Here is a 23,415-nt window from a genome sequence, read left to right as displayed (position 1 = left end):
TCTGACTCCTGATCCCACTGTTTTTAGGACAGAGACCCACATCTAGCTCTGCATTGAAAGCAAAGAGCCTGCTTGGGATTCCCTCTCCTCCTCTTATCCTCTGCCCCTCTTCCCATTCGTGCTCTCTGTCTCTCTGTCTCTCTGTCTCTGTCTCTGTCTCTCTCTCTCTCTCTGTGTGTCTCTCTCTCTCTCTCAAAATAAATAAAATTTAAAGTAAATATTCTTTATCAAGGTAAAATTGTTATAACTTAGAAGTCTAAGTAAAATGCTATCTTAAAGATCATTTGCTTGCCTTTTTAAATTCAGCTCTAAGAACACAACGTCCAAGAGTTGACTGCCACTGAAGTTTCCGGCCACTGTGTCTGCTTAAGTAGAAATTCTTGAAATTTTTCTGAAGTCTTTCCATCTGGAGGAAAGAAATAAAGAAAAATTGATATACTGTATACCAATTAAAGTCCTACTTGCAGCCCTAGAATATTATATTTAAAAACATATGTCATGACCATGCATGGTTTCCCCAAGGGTATGTAACACATTTCTGTGGAGAAAAGACTGGGTGGGGGCCAAAAAGACTTCTGAAACAAGGAAACAACCTCTGTTGATTCTTCTAGTTCAACTGTAGTGCATTCAGTAACTTACAGGAAATCCACCAATATGGCAATACAATTATACAAATTAAATAAATCCATGGAGAAAGAAAGTAAAGATAATAGCAACTGAGGTGCCACCAGGTCCCGGTAAGAGGAACAACCAACAGGATGGGTAATTGATTTATGGAGAAGAGAAAGCTAAAACCAAAGCTGTATGGTAAGAAAGCTAAAAACCGGTAGCAGTTGGAGAGGGGTTTCCATGATTACTAAGTGGAGCAATCAATAGATACTGAGTGATTTGTTGATGACTTTTTCTATCATATGTTTATGTGGTACATGAGTAAATATTTTTACTGATACACAGTAAGAGAAATAGAAGTCAATACCAGTAAATGCAAAGCATAAAAGCAAAAGGAAGCCAGGCTGGTCGATTCAAAATCTACAACTGACTACATGAAAAAGACAGACTATTTAAACTATGAACTACTGAATTATTTAACACTGAACTATTTTACCTGTGTGCCCCCCTAAAAACTGTATGACTACATTTCAAAACAGAGAACATTAAGGAGACATTTATATGAACGTAAAGTATGGCCTAAAGACTTATTAAAGAGTAAAGGCTGGGGTGCCTGGGTGTCTGGGTGTCTGAGTCAGTGAAGTGTTGACTTTGGCCAGGGTCCTGATCTCATGGTTCGTGAGGTCGAGCCAAGCATTGGGCTCTGTGAGGACAGCTCAGAGCCTGGAGCCTGCTTCAGATTCTGTGTCTCTCTTTCTGCCCCTCCCCTACTCATGCTCTGTCTGTGTCTCTGTCTCTGTCTCAAAAATAATAAACATTAAAAACTTTTACAAAAAAATTAAAAAAGATTAAAAGGTACTTGAAAATTAATCTACTATATAATATAATAATGTAAACAGTGAATTTCTTACATCTGGGGGTAACTGGATCTCCTTAGGGATATAGGTTGGCCAAAAACTCATCGTCAGAATATTCACAGTTAAATCAATGTTTCCTGGTATATTTTGGTTCTTCGTATACTGCAAAAACGTAGTGATGTAATGAATGTAAGAATTTTAAAACTCTTACATAGCTATAACTCTATATTAGAAATGCATTACTAAAATTAATCTGAGTAATAAATTACTCATTGAAAATACAACCTGCATTTAAATGAAACAGACATTTTCATTTTAATAAAATGCTTGAAAAGAACCAAGAACGTGCAGTCTGGTTGCCTCAATTAATTAAACATAGAATTAAGCTTCCACTGTATTTTCTAAAAAATCCATCTTACCTCAAATGATCTGAAGAAAATTATGAAAAAGATACACACAGAGTCAAAAATACTGAAACTAAAATGTACATAGCAAAGCAATGGAAAGCCAAGTAAGAGTAAAAAAAAAATAAAAATGGTTACTCAAAATATGTTGTAATCAGTTCTTTAAATATGCGGTGGGAAGGTTATAAAAGTATGAACTTTCTTTCAAAAAACACAAAAAGTGGAGTCTTATTTAAACTTCCTTTAATATGTCTCTAATGTAAGTATAAATCTTAAGGGAACCAAACCATTCAAGAACTTTATACTACATTAAAAAATCTCTTAGGCTAGGAATACCTGTTTTAACTGAATCATGATATCTTTGGAAAGCTCCATATCTTTAAACATTCCTTGAAGTTTATTAGTGAAAGCAGTTCCACATTCTGTAAAATATTTAAAACAACCAATTATAGGTGGCATTGGAGAACACCACCAAGCAGGGAACTACAAGAGTCCTTTTCCCTGAAATAAACACTGATAAATCTTGGGAAAGTGTCAAGAATATGCCTCATCAAAGTTCTAAGAGATAGCCAAAGGTTCTTATCAACCAAGTGAATATTTAACCAGAATATAGTACATATGGTATTTTACCTCAGTCAAATTCTACCCATTTTCCTGTTCAAAAAAAATCCTGTACATGACTGTTTGTGCTTCTACTGTGAGTTCCTGGTTCCCAACGAATCATGTTTGGACTGGATTTAGGTAACCTAGAGTAACTGACTCAACTCTTATCTGTGTGAGCATCCATACAAAGAAAGCTTGCCAAAAACATTCACAGACAAATAAGTACACTTTTCCTCTCTGAAACACAAATAACCATTGGGGAAAAAATTATACATGCCGACAGACTAGGAGGTAAAGCCAGAAAGTGGAATATTCAGGAATAATAAATATGAAAAGCACAGGCAAGTTAAGGAAATCTAGTAGGCTCACTTGTATGGCCTAGTAAGGCCACTCATAAGCCCAAGTCAGAAGGCACGTTAAGAAAAAATTGTGTCAAATTATTACCTCTTTAAATTCATTATTTTACCTCTTTAAATTCAGGCTCAGTGAAAGCAGAACAGAAAAGCTACTAAGAAAACATTATCATAACTGAGAGTAAAAAAAAAAAATTACCTAACACAGAACCAATTTTAAAAGACCAATATAAGCTTTTCTTTTTCCTTCTTTTTTCTTTTCCCTTATCCTATCTGTGTCTGTCTGTGTGTGTTTTTTTCTCTTTTCAAGGGTTTCAGAAAATCTGTCCGTTACCAGTACCTACTGAGATAATTCAAAGGAGCCTTCATTACCACACACCAGAGAAAATATACTCTGAAAAAATGGTAGGAAAATCACAAAACAAGTGGACAACTTCAGCTCACAAGAGGCAACAACAAAGGCTGGACAGGGAGAATATCTTCTTTCTAGAGTTACCATTTATTAGTAAAACATAAAATAACTAGCACTGGTCTAAACTACAGTAATAGATACTTCAGAGATATCCCAAAAAAGGAATACTATTTTTATTTAGATGGAAAATTGCCATTTTTAACAAAAGCTGTAAGACATACAGAAAGTACGGAAATATGGCAATTTATAAGAAAAAGAAATTAACAGAAACTCTTTGGGAGGGAGTGTAGACATTAGACTTACAAAAATGACTATAAATCCACTATCTTATACATAATCATGAAAACCAATCAAATAAAAGCATCCAATGTGACAGTCACAAAGAAAAACAATGAAGAAAAATAAGCAGAAACTATAATACCTCCGGACATGGGTTAAGTGTGCCAATGTATAATTAGCGAAGCTCAGAGATAAAATAGTGACAAATGGGAAGAAATAATACTTGCTATATTAAATGGCAGACAATAACCTACACATGCAAGAAGCTGAATTAACTCCAAATAGGTTAAATTCAAGCAGTTCTACACTGCACCACATTATAATAAAAATGTCTAAAGACAATTTTCAAAACACCTAGATAAACATGATTTGTTCATAAAAGAACACTCAATAATATGACTGATATCTCCAAAAAACCGGGACAGTGGGACAATATAACTAATAAAAGGGAAAAACCTCAAATACAAAATCTATATTCCTAAAAAGTAATTCAAAAATGAAAGAGACAGTAAGACCAAAAATGGTGAGGGGCTGGATTCAGTTAGCTCTGTCCTACAAGAAATGATAAAGGAAGACTTTTCAAGCTTAACAGATGGTATATCAAAGGTCTAAGAAGAAATAAGGAACGCTGATAAAGGAGGCTACATAGGTAAATATAAACCCAGCAGTATTATATTTTTGGCTTGGAACTCCTCTATTTCCTACATGATTCATTGAAGAAAGCAATATTTATCATAATATACATTACAAGTATATCCACAACTGTACATAATGTACTATATATAGCATAAACACATGCATAACATACACACAGAGTTACATTTATTACACATACACATATTTCACATACATTACATATACATTTCTATATTATTATATATTACATGGTACATTATATATGCTTTTTGCAATAATTTTCATACTATATATTTATTAAATTTACATAGAGTCTTATAAATATACCATGAAATATATAAATATATCATAAAAGTACATATTACAAATACTACATTTATATTTATATATTATGTATATACATACATATTCTATATATGATATTGGCCACGCAATATATGAAGGTAACTTTTGTAATAACATAAATACAGGACTAAAATACAGGACTAAAATTTTGGGGTAATATCAGATCTCAGTTCCTGTTAATTTGAACTACTGCACTTTGTAAGTTTAAGATACTAATTTCTTATAAAGTTTATTTATTTATTTTAAGACAGGGACCATGCAAGAGAGGGGACAGACAGAAAGAAAGGGAGAGACAGAATCTCTGGCAGGCTCTACAGACAGCCACACAGGACTCAATGTGTGAACTGTTGAGAGTGCATGACTTTAGGCGCAAAAAAGACTTGTACACTTAACTGACCGAGCCACCCAGGTGCCCCTAAGATACTCATTTCTATTTCCAAAGGAACACTTAGGAAAATAAAAGATGTAGATAAAACGTTGTGTGAGAAAGAATTCAAAGCACAAAATGAATTCAGTTAAACACAAAATGAAACAATAAGGGAGAAACTGTGAAACAGAAGACACAAAATGCACAGAAAGTAAACATCAAATTGGCAAGATTCCTTAACAAGCAATAATTAAATTTCTCTGTGTGGTCAATTTTATTTATTTTTTTCTTTTCTCCCGCCCCTGTCACTTCTCTCTTTGTATGGGATAAGGCCTACGCCATCAACACTGCCCATTTAGTTTAGCTAGTGTTATTTCGTTGTAGCTAGTGTTTATAGTTTTTTGATTTTGTTTATGTTTTGTTTTCATGCTTTTGCTTTGTTTCTTTTTTGTTTTTCTTTGTTTGTTATTGCTTTATGTTTCTTTTTGTTTGTTTTCCTTTCCAGGGCTACTTCAAGGAACAAATCAAAGAAAACCTGGTGGAAGGTCCAAAACATCACTATGAGAAGGGAGACAAAGCAACTAAAGTCACCACAACAGACAGCAAGTAACACTCTCCAAAAAACATGTCATGTAGGGCCAGGCTCTCGACACGGTATAATCCTTCTATAATATCGTAGCGCTCACAAGTGCAGAGCACGTAACAAGTTTTTCAACCACATAAGAGACAGAAAACTAGCCGAATGATGAAACGGAAGAATTCTCCTCAAAAGAAATTCCAAGAAGAAGTGATAGCTAAACACTTTATCAAAACAGATAGAAACAATGTAACTGAACAAGAATTTACAGTAACAATTGTAAGGTTAATCGCCGGGCTTCAAAAACGCACAGAAGACATTAGACATCCACTGCTGCAGAGATGAAGGCACTAAAAAATGGACATAATGAATTAAAAATGCTGTAAATAAGGTGCAAAATAATCTAGAGGTAGTGACTAAGAGACAAAGGGAGAATAAGTGAAATGGAAGAGAAAATTATGGAAAAAGATGAAACTGAGAAATACAGAGATAAAAAAAATTCTCAACCACCAGGGAAGAATTAAGAGAACTAAGTGATTCAATGAAACATAATGATATCCGCATCACAGGAGTTCCAGAAGAAGAGAGAGAGAAAGGGGCCGAAGAAGGTGTGCTTGCACAAATCATTACTGAGAAACTCCCCAATACAGGGAAGGAGACACACACTGGAATGCAGGAGGCGCAGAAAACTCCCCTCGGATAGAGTAAGAATCAATTTTCTGTATGACATATTATAGTGAAACTGTCAAAATTCAATACAAAGAGAGAAAACTGAAAGCAGCTAGGAACAAATGGGCCCTAACCTACAAGGATAAACACAAGGTAGCAACAGACCTACCTATTAAAACTTTCTAGCCCAGAAGGGAGTGGCACGAAACAGTCAATGTGATGAACAAGAAAACTATGCAGCCAAAAATCCTTTATCCAGCAAACCTGTCATTCAGAATAGAGGGAGATATAAAGGTTTTCCCAGACAAACAAAAACTGAAGGAGTTCATCACCAACTAACCAGCCCTGCAAAAGGACTGTGAGTGCAAAGGTGCAAAGACCACAAAGGAATAGAGACATCACTACAAGCATGAAACCTACAAATTACAGTGATTTTAAATCCATATCTTTCAAAAACAACACTTAATGTAAATGGACTAAATGCTCCAAACAGAAGACATAAAGTATCAGAATGGATAAAAAAAGAAGACCCATCTATTTGCGGTCTACAAGACCCATCTATTTGCGGTCTACAAGAGACCCATTTTAAACCTGAGGACACCTTCAGATTGAAAGTGGGGGATGGAGAACCATCTGTCATGCTACTGGAAGTCAAAAGAAAGCTGGAGTAACCATACTTATATCAGAAAAACTAGATTTTAACTAAAGATTGTAACAAGAAATGAGGAAACACATTATATTACAATTAAGGGGTCAAGAACTGACAATTATAAATGTTTAAGCACTGAATTCAGAAGCACACGAATACATAAAACAACTAATCACAAACTTAAGCAATCGTATTGGTAACAGTGTGGTAACTGCAGGGGATTTTAACACTCCACTTACAACAAGGGACAGATCATCTAGGCAGACAATCCATAAAGAAACAGTGGCCCTGAAGGATACACTGGACCAGATGTACTTCACAGATATAGTCAGAACTTTTCATCCCAAAGCAGCAGAATATACGTTCTTCTCAAGTGCACAGGGAACATTCTCCAAGATAGTTCACATAATGCGTCACAAACAGCCCACAATAAATATAAGAGAATTGATATCATACCAGCACATTTCAGGTCACAATGCTATGAAACTTGGAATCAACCACAGGATGAAGTTTGGAAAACCCCCCAAGTGCATGGAGATGAAAGAACATCCTACTAAAGAATGAATGGGTCAAATGGACATTGAAAGAAGAAATATTTTTAAATATGGAAACAAATGAAAATGAAAAGTAACGGTTCAAATGCTTTGGGATGTAGCAGTGCAGTCCTAAGAGGAAAATACACTGCAATCCAGACCTATTTCAAGAAATAATAAAAACCCAAATACAAAATCTAACAGCACACATACGGGAACTAGAAGCAGAACAACAAAGAAACCCTAAATCCAACAGAAGAAGAGAAATAATAAAGATCAGAGCAGAAGTAAACAATATAGAACTCAAAAACAAAAACAAAAATCCAGATCATCTTAATTTCTTAATCAAATTAAGAGCAGATTAAAAACAAAATAAAACAAAACAAAACAAAATTGATAAACCGCTAGCCAGACCTCTCAAAAAGAGAGAGGATCCAAATAGATAAAATCATGAAAGCAAATGGATTTATCCCAACCAACCCGTCAGAAATACAAGCAATTATCAGAGAATACTATAAAAAATTATATGCCAAAAAAACTGGACACTCTGGAAGAAATGGACAAGTTCCTAGACACCCACATACTACAAAAACTCAAATGGGAAGAAGTAGAAAATGTGAACAGTGAAGAAATTGAATCAGTTATCAAAAATCTCCCAACAAATACAAAGCCTGGACCAGATGGTTTCCCTGGAGAAATCTAGCAGATATTTAAAGCACATTTAATACCTATTCTTCTCAAGCTATCCAAAAAACAGAAACAGGAGGAAAATTTCTGGACTCATTCTCTGAAGCCAGCATTACCTTATTCCCCAACCCAACAGAGACCCTACAAAAAAAGGAAAACTACAGGCTAATATCCCTGATGAACACAGATGCAAAAATTCTCAACAAGATACCAGCAAATCAAATTCAACAGCATATAAAAAGAATCATTTACCATGATCAAGTGGAATTCATTCCTGGGCTACACGACTCATTCAACATTTGACAATCTATCAATGTGACACATGACATTAATAAAAGAAACGATAATAACCGTATGATCTTATCAATAGATGCAAAAAAGCATTTGACCAAATGCAGCATACTTTCTTAACAAAAACCCCCAAGAACGTCGGGATAGAAAGAACATACCTTAACATCATAAAAGCCATATATGAAACCCCATAACTAGTATCATCCTCACAGTGGGGAAAAACTGACAGCTTCCCCCCTGAGCTCAGGAGTACATGGATGTACACTCTCACTACTGTTGTTTAACATAGTTTTGGAAGTCCTAGCATCAGCAATCAGACAACAAAATGAAATAAAAGGCATCAAAATTGGAGAAAAAGGAGTCAAAGTTTCACTTTTGCAGATGACATGATTACTCGACATGGAAAACCTGGAAGACTCTACCAAAAAGCTGCTAGAACTGATACATGAATTCAGAAAAATCGCAGGGTATAAAAATGTACAGAAATCATTTGCACTTCTATACAATGCCAGTAAGGAAGCGACAGAATAAATTAAAAAAAAAAATGATCCCATTTACAATTGTACCAAGATCCGTAAGACACATAAAAATAAGTCTAACCAAAGATGTAAAAAATATGTATGCTGAAAACTATTGAAAACCTATAAAGGAAACTGAAAAAGACACAAAGAGATGGAAAAATATTCCATGCTCGTGGATTGGAAGAAAACAATATTGTTAAAATTTTAATACTGCCCATAGCAATCTACACATTCAATGAAATCTCAATCAAAATTGCACTGGCATTCTTATCAAAGCTAGGACAAACAATCCTGAAACTTTTACGGAACCACAAAAACTCCAAATACCCAAAGTAATGTTAAAAAAGAAAACCAAAGGGGGAGGCACAAAAATCCCAAACTTTAGCCTCTACTACAAAGCTGTAATCATCAACATAGTACAGTACTGGCACAAAAACAGACACATCGATCGATGGAGTAGAATAGAGACTCCAGAATTGGACCTACAAATGTAGGACCAACTATCCTTTGACAAAGCAGGGAAGAGTATCCAATGGAAAAAAGACAGTTCTTTAGCAAACGGTGCTCGGAGAACTAGACACCAATATGCAGAAGAATGAAACTGGACCACTTTCTTACATCATACACAAAAATAAACTCAAAATGGTTGAAAGACCCAAATATGAGAAATAAAACCATCAAAACCTTAGAGAGTTTGCCTTAGAGACAACAAGCTCTTTGACCTCAGCCACAGACGGCAATTTTTTGCTCCATACATTTCCAAAGGCAAGGGAATTAAAAGCAAAAAGGACTACCGGGATATCATCAAGATAAAAAGTTTCTGCACCGAAAAGGAAACAATTAACAAAACCAAAAGGCAACTAACGGAATGGGAAAAGATACTTGCAAATGATGTACAGGATAAAAGATTAGTATCCAAAATCTATGAAGAACTTTACCAAACTCAACACATGAAAAACAAATAATCCAGTGCAGAAGCTGGCAGTAGACATGAACAGACACTTTTTCAAAGAAGACACCAAGATGGCCAACAGAAGCATGAAAAGATGCTTAGTGTCCCCCCATCATCAGGGAAATGCAAATCAAACCCACACAGAGATACCACCTCACGCTGGTCAGAGTGGCTAAAATGAACAAATTAGGAAACTATAAATGCTGGTGAGGATGTGGAGAAACAGGAACCCTCTTGCACTGTTGGTGGTAATGCAAATTGGTGCAGCTGCTCTGGAAAACAGTGTGGAGGTTCCTCAAATAATTAAAAATAGAACTAACACGACCCAACAATAGCACTACTAGGAATTAATCCAGAGGATACAGACGTGTTGATTCATAGGGGCACATGTACTCCAATGTTTACAGCAGTTCTTTCAACAATAGCCAAATTATGGAAAGGGCCTAAATGTCCACCGACTGATGAATGGATAAAGAAGATTTGGTTTATATATACAATGGCACACTACTTGGCAATGACAAAGAATGAAATCCTGCCTTTTGCAGCAACAAGGATGGAACTGAAGGGTATCATGCTAAGTGTAATGTGTCAGTCAGAGAAAGACAGATATCAGATGTTTTCACTCATATGTGGAACTTGAAAGGGGGAAGGCGGGCAAGGGGGGAAGGGAAGAGCAAAAATAGTTATAAACAGAAAGGGAGGGAGGCAAACCATAAGAAACTCTTAAATACAGAGAAGAAACTAAGAGTTACTGGGCAGGGGGGAATGGGTGATGGGCACTGAGGAGGGCACTTGTTGCGATGAGTACTGGGTGTTATATGTAAGTGATGAACCAAGGGAATCTATCCCCCAAAACCAAGACCACACTCTACACACTGTATGTTAGCCAACTTGACAACAATATATATTTTCAAAACCATGCTATAAATAATGTATATGTAAGTATAATAAACTCTTCAACAGACAGCAGAGACTGACAGATGCATTTAAGAAATCATCCATCCATGATGTATATAAAACACCCTTTTTAAAGAAGTGTAGGTTGAAGGAAATAATGGAAAAATGTATTTCATGCTGATAATATAGGCAAACTTGGGTGACTAACTACACTACATCCTACAGAACGGCGTTTACATAAAAAATTATAACTAGCAACAGAGAACATTATATATTAATAACAGGCAAAGCCATTAAAACTATATAAAAATGAAAATACACACATAACCAAGAGCCACAAAGTACATAATCCTAAAATTACAAAGGAAGCCATCAATATTCTGCTTTCAATAATACATAGAACAATTAGATAAAGGACTACTAAAGAAGTAGAACACACACACATACACAACAACAACAAAAAAAGAATGCAATATATCAACAAACCCAAAAGATGCAGAGATGAGTCATCAAGGAGTAGATGACAGATTCTTTCCAATGGCACTGGAATATTTTCCAGCACAGAGCACACAGTAGGTCAAAAATTAAATCTAAATACAACTTGAAATATTAAAGATGCATCAGAAAGATGACAGACTAGGGATATTCAGACCACCAATTAGACACATGGACATAACAACATTCAAAACAAGATACCTTTGTAAGAACTATACAGTACAGAAGATACAACACATGAGTTAGTGGAGAATAAACAGACCAGAAAAACGGGTAGGAAAACTCATGACATTTTGCAAATTCCTCTGCTACTAGCCAGCATACCATGATGCAACTTCTGTGGGAACAGAGCTCCTTCTGTGGGATAAAAACAGAAGTGTAAGCCATACATCTAGTATTGTGGCTGTCTGGAGGGTACATGAGGGAGTGGTGAAGTTTCATCTGAATTAGAGTACCAAAAAGACCGTCAGTGTGGAAGTACAGTTTGGAAGGTACTAAAAAGAGGCAAACACCACAGCTTATGTATTAGTATGCTGCAGGCATACTCTGGGGGTAACAGGAAATCACAGTCTTGCAAGCAGAAAATCAACTAGGAAACAACAGCGCTGAATGACACACTGGACCAAATGGACTTAACAAATATATTCAGAACATTTCTCCCTAAAGCATCAAAACGCCCATTTTTTAAGGCACATACGAACATTCTCCTGAATGGATCACATGTTGGGTCACAAATCAGCCCCCAACAAGTACCAAAACATTAAGATCTTAGATGCAGTATCATATTTTCAAACCACAACATTATAAAACTCAAAATCAACCAAAATAAAAACTTTGGAAAAGTCCTCAACTATCTGGACCTTAAGTTATCATCCTACTAAGGAATGACTCGGCTAACCAGGAAATTAAAGAGGAAATCAAAAAGGAAACAGAAGTGAAAATGAAAAAACAAACAAACAAAAAAAACAATCCAAAATTTGGGATGCAGCCAAGGCAGTCGTAACAGGGAAGCACACTGCAATTCATTCAGGTCTATCTCAAGAAGCAAGAAAGGTCCCATGTATACAACCTAACCTTTTCTAAAGTTGCTAGAAAAGGAGCAGCAAATAAAGCCTAAAGCCAACAGAAGGTGGGAAATAATAAATATCTGAGCAGACATAAACAATATAGAAACGAACAAAAAGAATCACAGAACAGATGAAGGACACTAAGAGCTGGTTTTCTGAAAGAATTAACGGAATCCATAAGTCCCTAGCCACTTAAATAGAAAAGACATAGGACCCAAATAAATAAAATCATGAATGGAAAGAGAGAAATCGCAACCAACACCACAAAACTACAATTACAAGAGAATATTATGAAACATTATATGCCATTGCACTGGGCAATCTGGAACACATGGAAAAATTCCTAGAAACATATAAACTATCAAAACCGAAACAGGAAGAGATAGAAACTTTTAACAGACCCAAAATCAACAAATAAAGTGAATTAGTGATCAAAAATCTCTCAATAAACAAGAGTCCTGGGCCAAATGCCGTCCCAGGGAAACTCTACCAGACATTTAAAGAAGAGTTAATACCAACTCTTGTCAAACTGTTCCAGAAAACCAAAAACAAAAAACAAAAACAGAAATGGAAGGGAAACTTTTAAACTCATTCTCTGAAGCCAGCATTACCTTGGTTCCAAAAATGACAAAGACCCCACCATCAAGGAGAATTACAGGCCAGTACCCCTGATGAACATGGATGCAACAATTCTCAACAGGATGTTAGCAAATAAAATCCAACAGCACATTAGAAGAGTTATTTAACACGAATTATGGGGCTGGTTCAATATCTGCAAATCAATGAACGTGATACACCACATTAACAGAAGAAAGGAGAAGAACCCTATTATCCTGTCAACAGAGGCAGAAAAACCATTAGACAAAATACAGCATTCTTTTGTGACAAAAACCCTCAACAAAGTAGTGACAGGTGGAACATACTTCAACATCATAAAGGCTGTATACAAAGGACCCACAGTTAATATCATCCTCAATGGGGAAAAACTGCCAACTTTTGCTGTACAGTTAGGAAAAAGACAACGATATCCCTCCCATCATTACTATTTCACATAGTACAGAAATCTTAGCTTCAGCAACAAGACAACAGAAAGCAATAAAAGGCATCCAAATTGGCAAGGAAGAATTCAAATTTTCACTATATGAAGACAACATGATATTTTATGTTGAAAACCCAAAGGTCTCCACCAAATGGCAGAGCTAATATATGATTCAGCAAAGTCACAGGATATAAAATAAACATGCAGAAGTCTGTTGCATTCCTCCATACCATCAATGAAGGAGCTGAAAAAGAAATCCAAGAATTGATCCCATTTCAATGCACCAAAACCATACATAACACACCTAAGAATAATTGTACCTAAGGAGGTAAAAGACCAGTACTCTGAAAACTATACAGCTCTGGTGAAAAAAATTGAGGATGACACAAAGAATTTGAAAAACATTCCATGCTCATGAACTGGAGAACAAACATGGTTAAAATTTCAAAGCAATCTATACAGTTAATGTAACCCCTACTAAAATATAACCAGGAATGGGGACAGCATGGAAGTTTTTTGTGTATCTCGAGTCCATGAAATACAATCAGACCAACACTAAACCATTCTGCACACCTAGAAAACGGATTGGAGGATTAACACATCAATCTGAAAAACCTGAACCACAGAATTCAGCAGGAATTCACCCCAAAAGAAAGAGCACGAAGAAACAACAGCCAGGGATTTAACCAACAGATACAAGCAAGATGTCTGAACCAGAATTTAGAATCACGGTAATAAGAATACTGGCTGGAGTCAAAAATAGATTAGAAATCCTTTCTGCAGAGATAAAAGCAGCAAAAAATAGAATGAAATTAAAAATGCTATAACGGAGCTGCAATCACAGATGGATGCTGTGGCGTCGAGGATGGACAACGCAAAACACAGAATCACGGATATAGATGACAAACATATGGAGAATAATGAAGCAGAAAAAAAGGGAGATCAGGGCAAAAGAGCACGACTGAAGAATTAGAGAAATTGGTGACTCATTAAAAAGGAACAACATCAGAACCATAGGCGTCCCAGAAGAGGAAGAGAGAGAAATAGGTGTAGAAGGGTTAGGTGAGCAAATCATAGCAGAAAACTTTCCTAACCTGGGGAAAGACACAGACATCAAAATCCAGAAAGCACAGAGGACCCCCATTAGATTCAACAAAAAATGACCCTCAACAAGGCATATCATAGTCAAATTCACAAGGAGAGACAAAGGAGGACATTCTCTCTCAGGCAAGGAGAGACTCATGAAAGCACCAAGGGAAAAAAAAGTCCCTAAACTACAAGGGAAGACAGATCAGGTTTGCAGCAAACCTATCCACAGAAACTTGGCAGGCCAGAAAGGAGTGGCAGGATATATTCAATGTGCTGAATCAGAAAAATATGCAGCCAAGAATTCTTTATCCAGCAAGGCTGTCCTTCAAAACAGAAGGAGAGAGAAAAAGTTTCCCAGGCAAACAAAAATTACAGTTTGTGACCACTAAAACATCCCTGCAATAAATTTTAAGGGGGACTCTCTGAGGGGAGAAAAGATGAAAAAAAAAAAAAAAAAGACCAAAACCAACAAAGACTAGAATGGACCAGAGAACACCACCAGAAACTCCAACTCTACAAGAAACACAATGACAATAATTTCGTATCTTTCAGTAGTCACTCTAAACATCAACGCACTCAATGCTCCAATCAAAAGACACGGGGTAAAAGAATGGATAAGAAAAAAGATCCATCTATGTGCTGTTTACAAGAGACCCACTTTAGACCTAAAGACACCTTCAGAATGAAAATAAGGGGATGGAGAACCATCTATCATGCTAATGTTCAACAAAAGAAAGCCGGAGTAGCCACACTTCTCAGACAATCTAGACTTTAAAATAAATCCTGTATCAAGAGATGCAGAAGGGCATTATAGCATAATCAAGGGGCCTATCCACCAAGAAGGCCTAGCAATTCTAAACATTTATGCACCAAATGTGGCAACACACAAATACATAAATTAATTGATCACAAGCATAAAGACACTCATCATAATAATACCAAAACAGGAGGAGACTTCAATACTGCAATCAGAGGAATGGACAAATCATCTAATCAAAAAATCAATGAGGAAACAATGGCTTTGAATGACACACTGGACCAGATGGACTTCAGAACATTTCATCCTAAAGAACAGAATATACATTCTTCTCCAGTGCACTTGGAACGTTCTCCAGGATAGAGCATATACTGGGACAAAAATCAACCCTAAGTAAGTACAAAAAGATCGAGATCATGCCATGCATATTTTCAGACCACAATGCTATGAAACTCTAAATCAGCCACAAGAAAAAAATTTGGAAAGGTAACAAATACTTGGAGACTGAAGAACATCCTACTAAAGAATGAATGGGCTAACCCAGCGGTTAAAGAGGCAATTAAAAAGTATATGGAAGTCAATGAAAATGATAATACCACAACCCCAAACCTCTGGGATGCAGCAAAGGCTGTCATCAGGAGAAAGTATACAGCAATCCAGGCCTCCCTAAAGAAAGAAGAGAGATCTCAGAGACACAACCTAACCTTACGCCTTAAGGAGCTGGAAAAAGAACAGCAAATAAAACCCAAAACCAGCAGAAGACAGGAAATAATAAAGATCAGAGCAGAAATCAATGCTATCGAAACCAAAAAAAACCAAACAAAAAAAAAAGAAACAAAACAAAACAGAAAAAAAAAAAACACCCAGTAGAACAGATCAATGAAACCAGAAGCTATTTCTATGACATAATTAACAAAATTGATAAACAACTAGAGTGATTGATCAAGAAGAAAAAGAAAAGGACCCAAATAAATAAAATCAAGAATGAAAGAAGAGTGATCACAACAAACACAGCAGAAATAAAAACCATAATAAGCGAACATTACGAGCAATTACATGCCAATAAAAGGGGCAATCTGGAAGAAGTGGACATATTCCTAGAAACATATACACTGCCAAAACTGAAACAGGAAGAAATAGAAAATTTGAACACACCCATTACCAGTAAGGAAATTGAATCAGTAATAAAAAACCTGTCAAAACCAAGAGTCCAGGGCCAGAGGGCTTTCCGGGGGAATTCAACCAAACATTTAACGAAGAGTGAACACCTATTCTCTTGAAGCTGTTCCAAAACACAGAAATGGAAGGAAAACTTCCAAACTCTTCCTATGAAGTCAGCATTACCTTGATTCCAACACCAGAGACCCCACTAAAAAGGAGAACTATAGACCAATTTCCCTGATGAACATGGACGCAAAATTCCTCACCGAGATATTAGCCAACCATACATTAAAAATACATTAAATACATTAAAAGAATACATTTAAAAGTATGAACATGGATGCAAAAATCCTCAACAAGCTAGTAGGCAACTGGATTCAACAATACATTTAAAAAAAGTATTCACCACAACCAAGTGGGATTTATACCTGGGATGCAGAGCTGGTTCAATATCCACAAAACAAATAATGTGAATCATCACATCAATAAAAGAAAGGACAAGAACCACACGATCCTCTCAAGAGACTAAGAAAAAAACATCTGACAAAATACAGCATCCTTTCTTGATAAAAACCCTTAAGAAAGTAGGGATAGAAGGAGCATACCTCGAGATCGAAAAAATCCATGGATAAATGACCCAGCGCTAATATCATCCTCAATGGGGAAAAACTGAGAGCTTTCCCCCTAAGGTCAGGAACAAGACAGGGATGCCCACTCTCACCACTGTTACTCAACATAGTAGTGGAAGTCTTAGCCTCTGCCATCAGACAACACAAAGAAATAAAAGGCTTCCAAATCAGCCAGGAGGAGGTCAAAAATTCACTCTTCACAGACGACATGATACTCTATATGGAAAACCCAAAAGATTCCACCAAAAACCTGCTAGAATTGATTCATAAATTCAGCAAAGTTGCAGGATATAAAGTCAATGTACAGAAATCGGTTCCATTCCTTTCCACCAAGCATGAAGCGACAGGAAGAGGCATGACGGAATCGATCCCATTGACAGTTGCGCAAAAACCCATAAAATACCTACGAATAAATCTAACCAAAGAGGTAGAAAATCTATACACTGAAAACAATAGAAAGCTTATGGAAGAAATTGAAAAGACACACACACACACACACACACACACACACACACACACACACACACACACAAATGGAAAAGATTCCATGCTCCATAGGAAGAACAAATATTGTTAAAATGTCAATACTACCCAAAGCAATCTATATAATCAATGCAATCTTTATCAAAATAACACCAGCATTCTTCACAGAGCTAGAACAAACAATCCTAAAATTTGTATGGAACCAGAAAATACCCCAAATGGCCAAAGCAATCTTGAAAAAGAAAACCAAAGCGGGAGGCCTCACAATCCCAGACTTCAGGCTACACTACAAAGCTCTAATCATCAAGACAGTATGGTACTGGCACAAGAACAGACACTCAGATCAATGGCACAGAAAAGAGAACCCAGAAATGGACCCACAAATGAACGGCCAACTAATCTTTGACAAAGCAGCAAAGAATATCCAATGGAATAAAGAGCGTCTCTTCAGCAAGTGGTGCTGGGAAGACGGGACAGCGACACGCAGCAGAATGAACCTGGACCATTTTGTTACCCCATACACAAAAATAAACTCAAAATGGATGAAAGACCTCAATGGAAGAAAGGAAGCCATCAAAATCCTCGAGGAGAAAGCAGGAAAAAACCTCTTTGATCTTGCCCGCAGCAACTTCTAACTCAATGCATCTCCAGAGGCAAGGGAAACAAAAGCAAAAATGAACCACGGGCACCTCATCAAAATTAAAAGCTTCTGCAAAGCGAAGGATACCATCAGCAAAACTAAAAGGCAACCCACAGAATGTGAGAAGATATCTGCAAATGACATATCAGATAAAGGGTTAGTATCCAAAATCTACAAAGACCTTATCAAACTCAACACCCAAAAATCAAATAATCCACTGAAGAAATGGGCAAAAGACATGAGTAGACACTTCTCCAAAGAAGACATCCAGACGGCCAACCAACACATGAAAAAATGCTCAACATCACTCATCATCAGGGAAATACAAATCAAAACCACAATGAGATACCACCTTACACCTGTCAGTATAGTCACGTTACCAACTCAGGCAAAAACCGATGTTGGTGAGGTAGCAGAGAAAGAGAATCACTTTTGCATTGTTGGTAGGAATGCAAGCTGGTGCAGCCACTCTGGAAAACAGTATGGAGGCTCCTCAAAAGACTAAAAATAGAACTACTGTATGACCCAGCAATTGCACTGCTAAGCATTTATCCAAGGGATACGGTGTGCTGTTTCGAAGGGACACATGCACCCCCATGTTTATAGCCGCACTGTAAGCAACAGCCAAAGTATGGAAAGAGCCCAAATGCCCATCGATGGATGGATGGATAAAGAAGATGTGGTATATACATACAACGGGGTATGACTCGGCCATCAGAAAGAATGAAATCTTGCCATTTGCAACTATGTGGCTAGAACTGGAGGGTATTATGCTAAGTGAAATTAGTCAGAGAAAGACAAAAATCATATGCCTTCACTCGTATGAGGGCTGTTAAGACATAAAACAGATGAACATAAGGAAAGGGGAACAAAAATAATATAAAAACAAGGAGCGGGAGTAAACATAAGGGATTCATAAATAAGGAGAACAAACTGAGGGTTATGGGAGGGGCTTGGGGAGGGGGGATGGGCTAAATAGGTAAGGGGAACTAAGGAATCTACTCCTGAAATCATTGTTGCACTATACACTAACGAATTTGGATGAAAATTTAAAAAATGAAAAGGAAAGAGAACCAAAAATACTGTTAAGATGTTAAATATAGATATATTTAAAATATATATACATATATTTATAATATATATTTATTTATATATATTGTAAATATATGTATGTATATATTTGTATATATGTAACATATATGTATGTGTGTGTGTGTGTGTGTGTGTGTGTGTGTATATACACACATACATACATATATATATATATATATATATATATATATATATATATATATATATATATATATATATAAAAATAACCAGGACTTTTCACAGAGCTAGAGCAAATATTCCTAAAATGTGTACAGTACCAGAGAAGACCCCAAACAGTCATAGATCCGGAATAAGAAAAGAAAAGAAAAGAAAAGAAAAGAAAAGAAAAGAAAAGAAAAGAAAAGAAAAGAAAAGAAAAGAAAAGAAAAGGTGGAGGCATCACAACTAGACTTCAACTTGTATTACAAACCTTTCGTCATCAAAACAGTTAAGGTCCGGGCACAAACACACACACAGATAAATGAAACACAATAGAAAACCGAGAAACAGACCCACAACCATAGTATGGTTAACTAATTTTTGACAAAGCAGGAAAGATATCCAAAGGAAAAAGTCCCTTTATCACATGGTGTTGGCAAATGGGAAAGCAAGATGCAGAAGAATGAGAGTGTACCACTTTCTTACACTGTACACAAATATAATTTCAAATGGATAAAAGAGCTAAATGTGAAACATGAAACCATAAAAATTCTAGAGGAGAACATAGGCAGCCACCTCTTTGACCTCAGCTGTAGCAACTTGTTTCTAGGCACATTTCTGGAGGCAAGGGAGACAAAAGCAATACGGAACCACCGGGACTTCATCAAGATAGAAAACTGCATAGTGTAGGAAACAATCAACAAAACTAAAACGCAGCCTACAGAATGGGAGGATATTTGCAAATGACATATCAGATAAAGGGTTATCTATAAAGAACTTATCGAGCTCAACATCCAAAAAGAATATAACCTATTAAGAAATGGGTAGAGGACAAGAAGACTAAGTGTCTTCTTTGGAAGAAGATATCTGGTTATCTTTTTTGGATAAAGATGGCTAACCGACACATGAAAAGATGCTCAATGGCACTCATCACAAGGGAAATACAAATCAAACCCCAAAATGAGACACCTTCTAACACCTGTCAGAATGGCTAAGATGAACAATTCGGGAAACGGATACTGTTGATGATGTGGACAAAGGGGAACCCTCTTGCACTGAAGGTGGATATGCAACCTGGTGCAGCCACTCTGGAAGCAATATGGAAGCTCTTCAAAAAATTAAAATTAGGGACACCTGTGTAGCTCAGCTGGTACATCTGGCTTCAGCTCAGGCCATGATCTCACTGCTCATGGGTTCAATCCCCACACTGGGTTCTGTGATGACAGCTCAGAGCTTGGAGCCTGCCTGGGATTCTGTGTCTCCCTCTTTCCCTGCCCCTCCCCCACTCACTTTCTGTCTTTCTCTCAAAAATAAACAAACACTAAAAAAATTAAAAATAGAACTATACCACCATCTAACAATGCAAAGGATACAAAAATTCTGATTCAAAGGGGTACATGCACCACAATTTTATAGCAGTAGCATCACCAGTACCCAAACAATGGAAATAGCTCTCGAGCTATGTCCATGAATGAAGAATATAGAAGATGTGGGATATATATACAATGAAATACTACTCAGTGATAAAAAATAATTAAGTCTTGTCATTTGCAAGTGACATGGATGGAGGTAGATCATACTATGTTAAATGAAAGACAGAAATATTAAAACCACATAATTGCATTCATATATGAAATTTAAGAAAGAAAACAGATGACCCTACCGAAGTGGAAGAAAGAAAACAAAAGGAGGGGAAAAACAATGAAAGACTCTTAAAAATAGTACAGACTGCAATTTGATGGAGGGAGGTGGTGGGGGGAATGGGTTAGATGGGTGATGGGTATTGAGAAGGACACTTGTGTGATGAGCACCATGTTGATGAGCTCATGGTGTGATGAGCACCATGTTGTGGTGAATCACTGAATTCTATTCCTGAAACCAATAATGCACTGTATGTTAACTACCTGGAATTTAAATAATAATTTGGGGAAAAAAAGAAGTAATAATCTGAAAAAAAAAAAGAATAACTAAAAAAAGAGCAATCCCCCAAAACAAAACTGAAAGGAATAAAACCTACTTAGCAAAGAATTTAAAATAAGTGCGATGAGCATTGTCAATGAGTTAAAAATGTAAAAACTAAACAAAAACAAAAAAAAAAGGAATGCATGAAGAAAAGAAGACAATCACCGCAGAGATAGAAAAGCTAAAAATGAACTAAGAATAAACTCCCATTTCAAACATTCAGTAACTGAATTGAAAAATTCCTGGGTGGCTCATTGGTTAAGCATCTGACTGTGCTCACGTCAGGATCTCGCAGTCTGTTAAGTTCAAGCCCTGCATCAGTCTCTGTGCTGACAGCTCACAGCCTGGACCTTACAAATTGAACAGCATTAAGAGAAACAATCTGCTCATCAATGCAATGGAGTTCCAGAAGAAGAAGAGACGCAGAGAGGGTGCAAAGCATAAAGAAGCAATGGCCGAGGACTTCCCAAACTTTCGGAGACATCTGAATATCCAGTTAATGAAGCTGATATGCAACCCCATAATTTTAATCCAAAATGATGTCAACCAATTAATTATATAGTATACTAATATAAATAACATCAACAGTTTTATGTATGTGATAATGGAATCTAAAGTCAAAGAAAGGAAATAATTTTAAATAAAAGAAAAATATAAAAATATACATCTACATGTATACTTACATATATATAATAAATAACTGTAAGTAAAATAAAAATATAAAAATATAAAAATATGTATTTACATGTATACCAACATGTATATAATAATTAAAGTTTAAGCCAATTTCCATATATTGCAAAATTTGTCAACAAAATCCTGGCAAATTGAATTCACCAACACATTTAAGGGATCAGTCACCATGACCAGTGAGATTTATCCTTGGAATGTGAAGACAGTTCCAAATAAGGAAACAATAAATGTGACAGACAAATAGAATGACAAATTAAAATCATGTGTGATCATTTCAGCAGATGCGGAGAAAGCATCTGACGTATTAAGTACAGTTTATCGTGGTAAGAACCCTCAACAAATTGAGTGTAGAAAGAATATGCCTCAATCTCATTAAGGCCATCTAGAAGAAATCAGAGCTCACATTCAACTTTAAAATTCCTCCAAGTTTCTTTCTCTGTGCTCAGGAGCAAGAAAATGGTGCCCACACTCAGCACTCTTTCAATACAGTACTGGAAGACCTAGCCAGAGCAATTACTTAAGAGACATTTTAGAAAGGCATCAAAATAGGAAGAAGGAAGCAAAACTGTCATTTTAAGTATATGATGTGATCTTACATACAGAAAATCCCAAACACTTCAGCAAAAAACTGTTCTAGGGAGGAGCATTAAAGATGGCAGAGTAGGAGGACCCTATAGGAGGACTCATAACTCACTTCATCCCACATTTACAACTAGATGCCATCCACATCCAAGTCGATAAAGCAGACAGTGACCTGAAGACTGGACAACAAACTCCACAGCTAACTACAGACACAAAACTGCATCTGAAAGCACAGGAAGGTCAGAAAGATGGAAGGAGGCTGCCTGCAGGTAGGATGGTGCTGCATGTGCAGAGGGTAGAGAAATAGGCCTTCACACCAGGGAGCTGACATGGGGAGGACTTACCCCATAACATTTGGCTTTAAACACCAGACAGGCTGAATTCTGTCAACTTATACAAGTGGGACTTAGAGCCTGGACCTATAGAGGTCAGATGACTCAGCAGCACTGGGTGAACTGAGAGGATGAGTGATAGCTGGTCAATGCCCTTAAGGACAATGCCCTTGGAGAGATAACATAAAATGGCAGTTTATACAATACTAGGGAAGCAGAAAGATCTGTTGATAGTGATTTTGGAACATGCTGGGGAATACTGAAGACAAAGGACCTGGTAGGTCCCATTTTTCTTCCATGCTCTCCAGCACAGGCACAGAGACAGGAGGCAGGGATCCACAGATACTTGTCACCTAATCCGCTAGCATTGTCATTCCAGGAGTTTACTAAAGCCAAGTTGCGAGAACCCAAATGTTAAAAAATAATAACATAACTGAATACACTGATAACAAGACAACAATAGTAAGAGACTTTAGCAGCCCACATCAATGGACAGATCATCTAAGCAGATAATTAACAAAGAAACAATGGCTTTGAATGACACGCTGGACCAGATGGACTTAACATGTATATTTTTAGAACATTGCAATCTAA

General features: G+C 36.6%; 1 protein-coding gene across 1 annotated transcript in view; it reads right to left on the bottom strand.

The window, feature by feature from the left end:
• LOC145715072 (cullin-4B-like) overlaps positions 1-23,415 on the bottom strand; it is a 137,637-nt gene that overhangs the window by 55,026 nt on the left and 59,196 nt on the right. The window contains 3 exon segments of the mRNA XM_081794656.1: positions 293-406; positions 1,521-1,628; positions 2,207-2,292. Of these exon segments, the coding sequence (XP_081650782.1) occupies positions 293-406; positions 1,521-1,628; positions 2,207-2,292 (308 nt within the window).

This window comes from Panthera onca, chromosome Y (genome assembly GCF_046562875.1).
Source record: "Panthera onca isolate mPanOnc1 chromosome Y, mPanOnc1 haplotype 2, whole genome shotgun sequence".
In the NCBI taxonomy this organism is placed as follows: domain Eukaryota; kingdom Metazoa; phylum Chordata; class Mammalia; order Carnivora; family Felidae; genus Panthera; species Panthera onca.
Note: the sequence above shows the minus strand (reverse complement) of the source record. Positions and strands in the feature narration are given on the sequence as shown.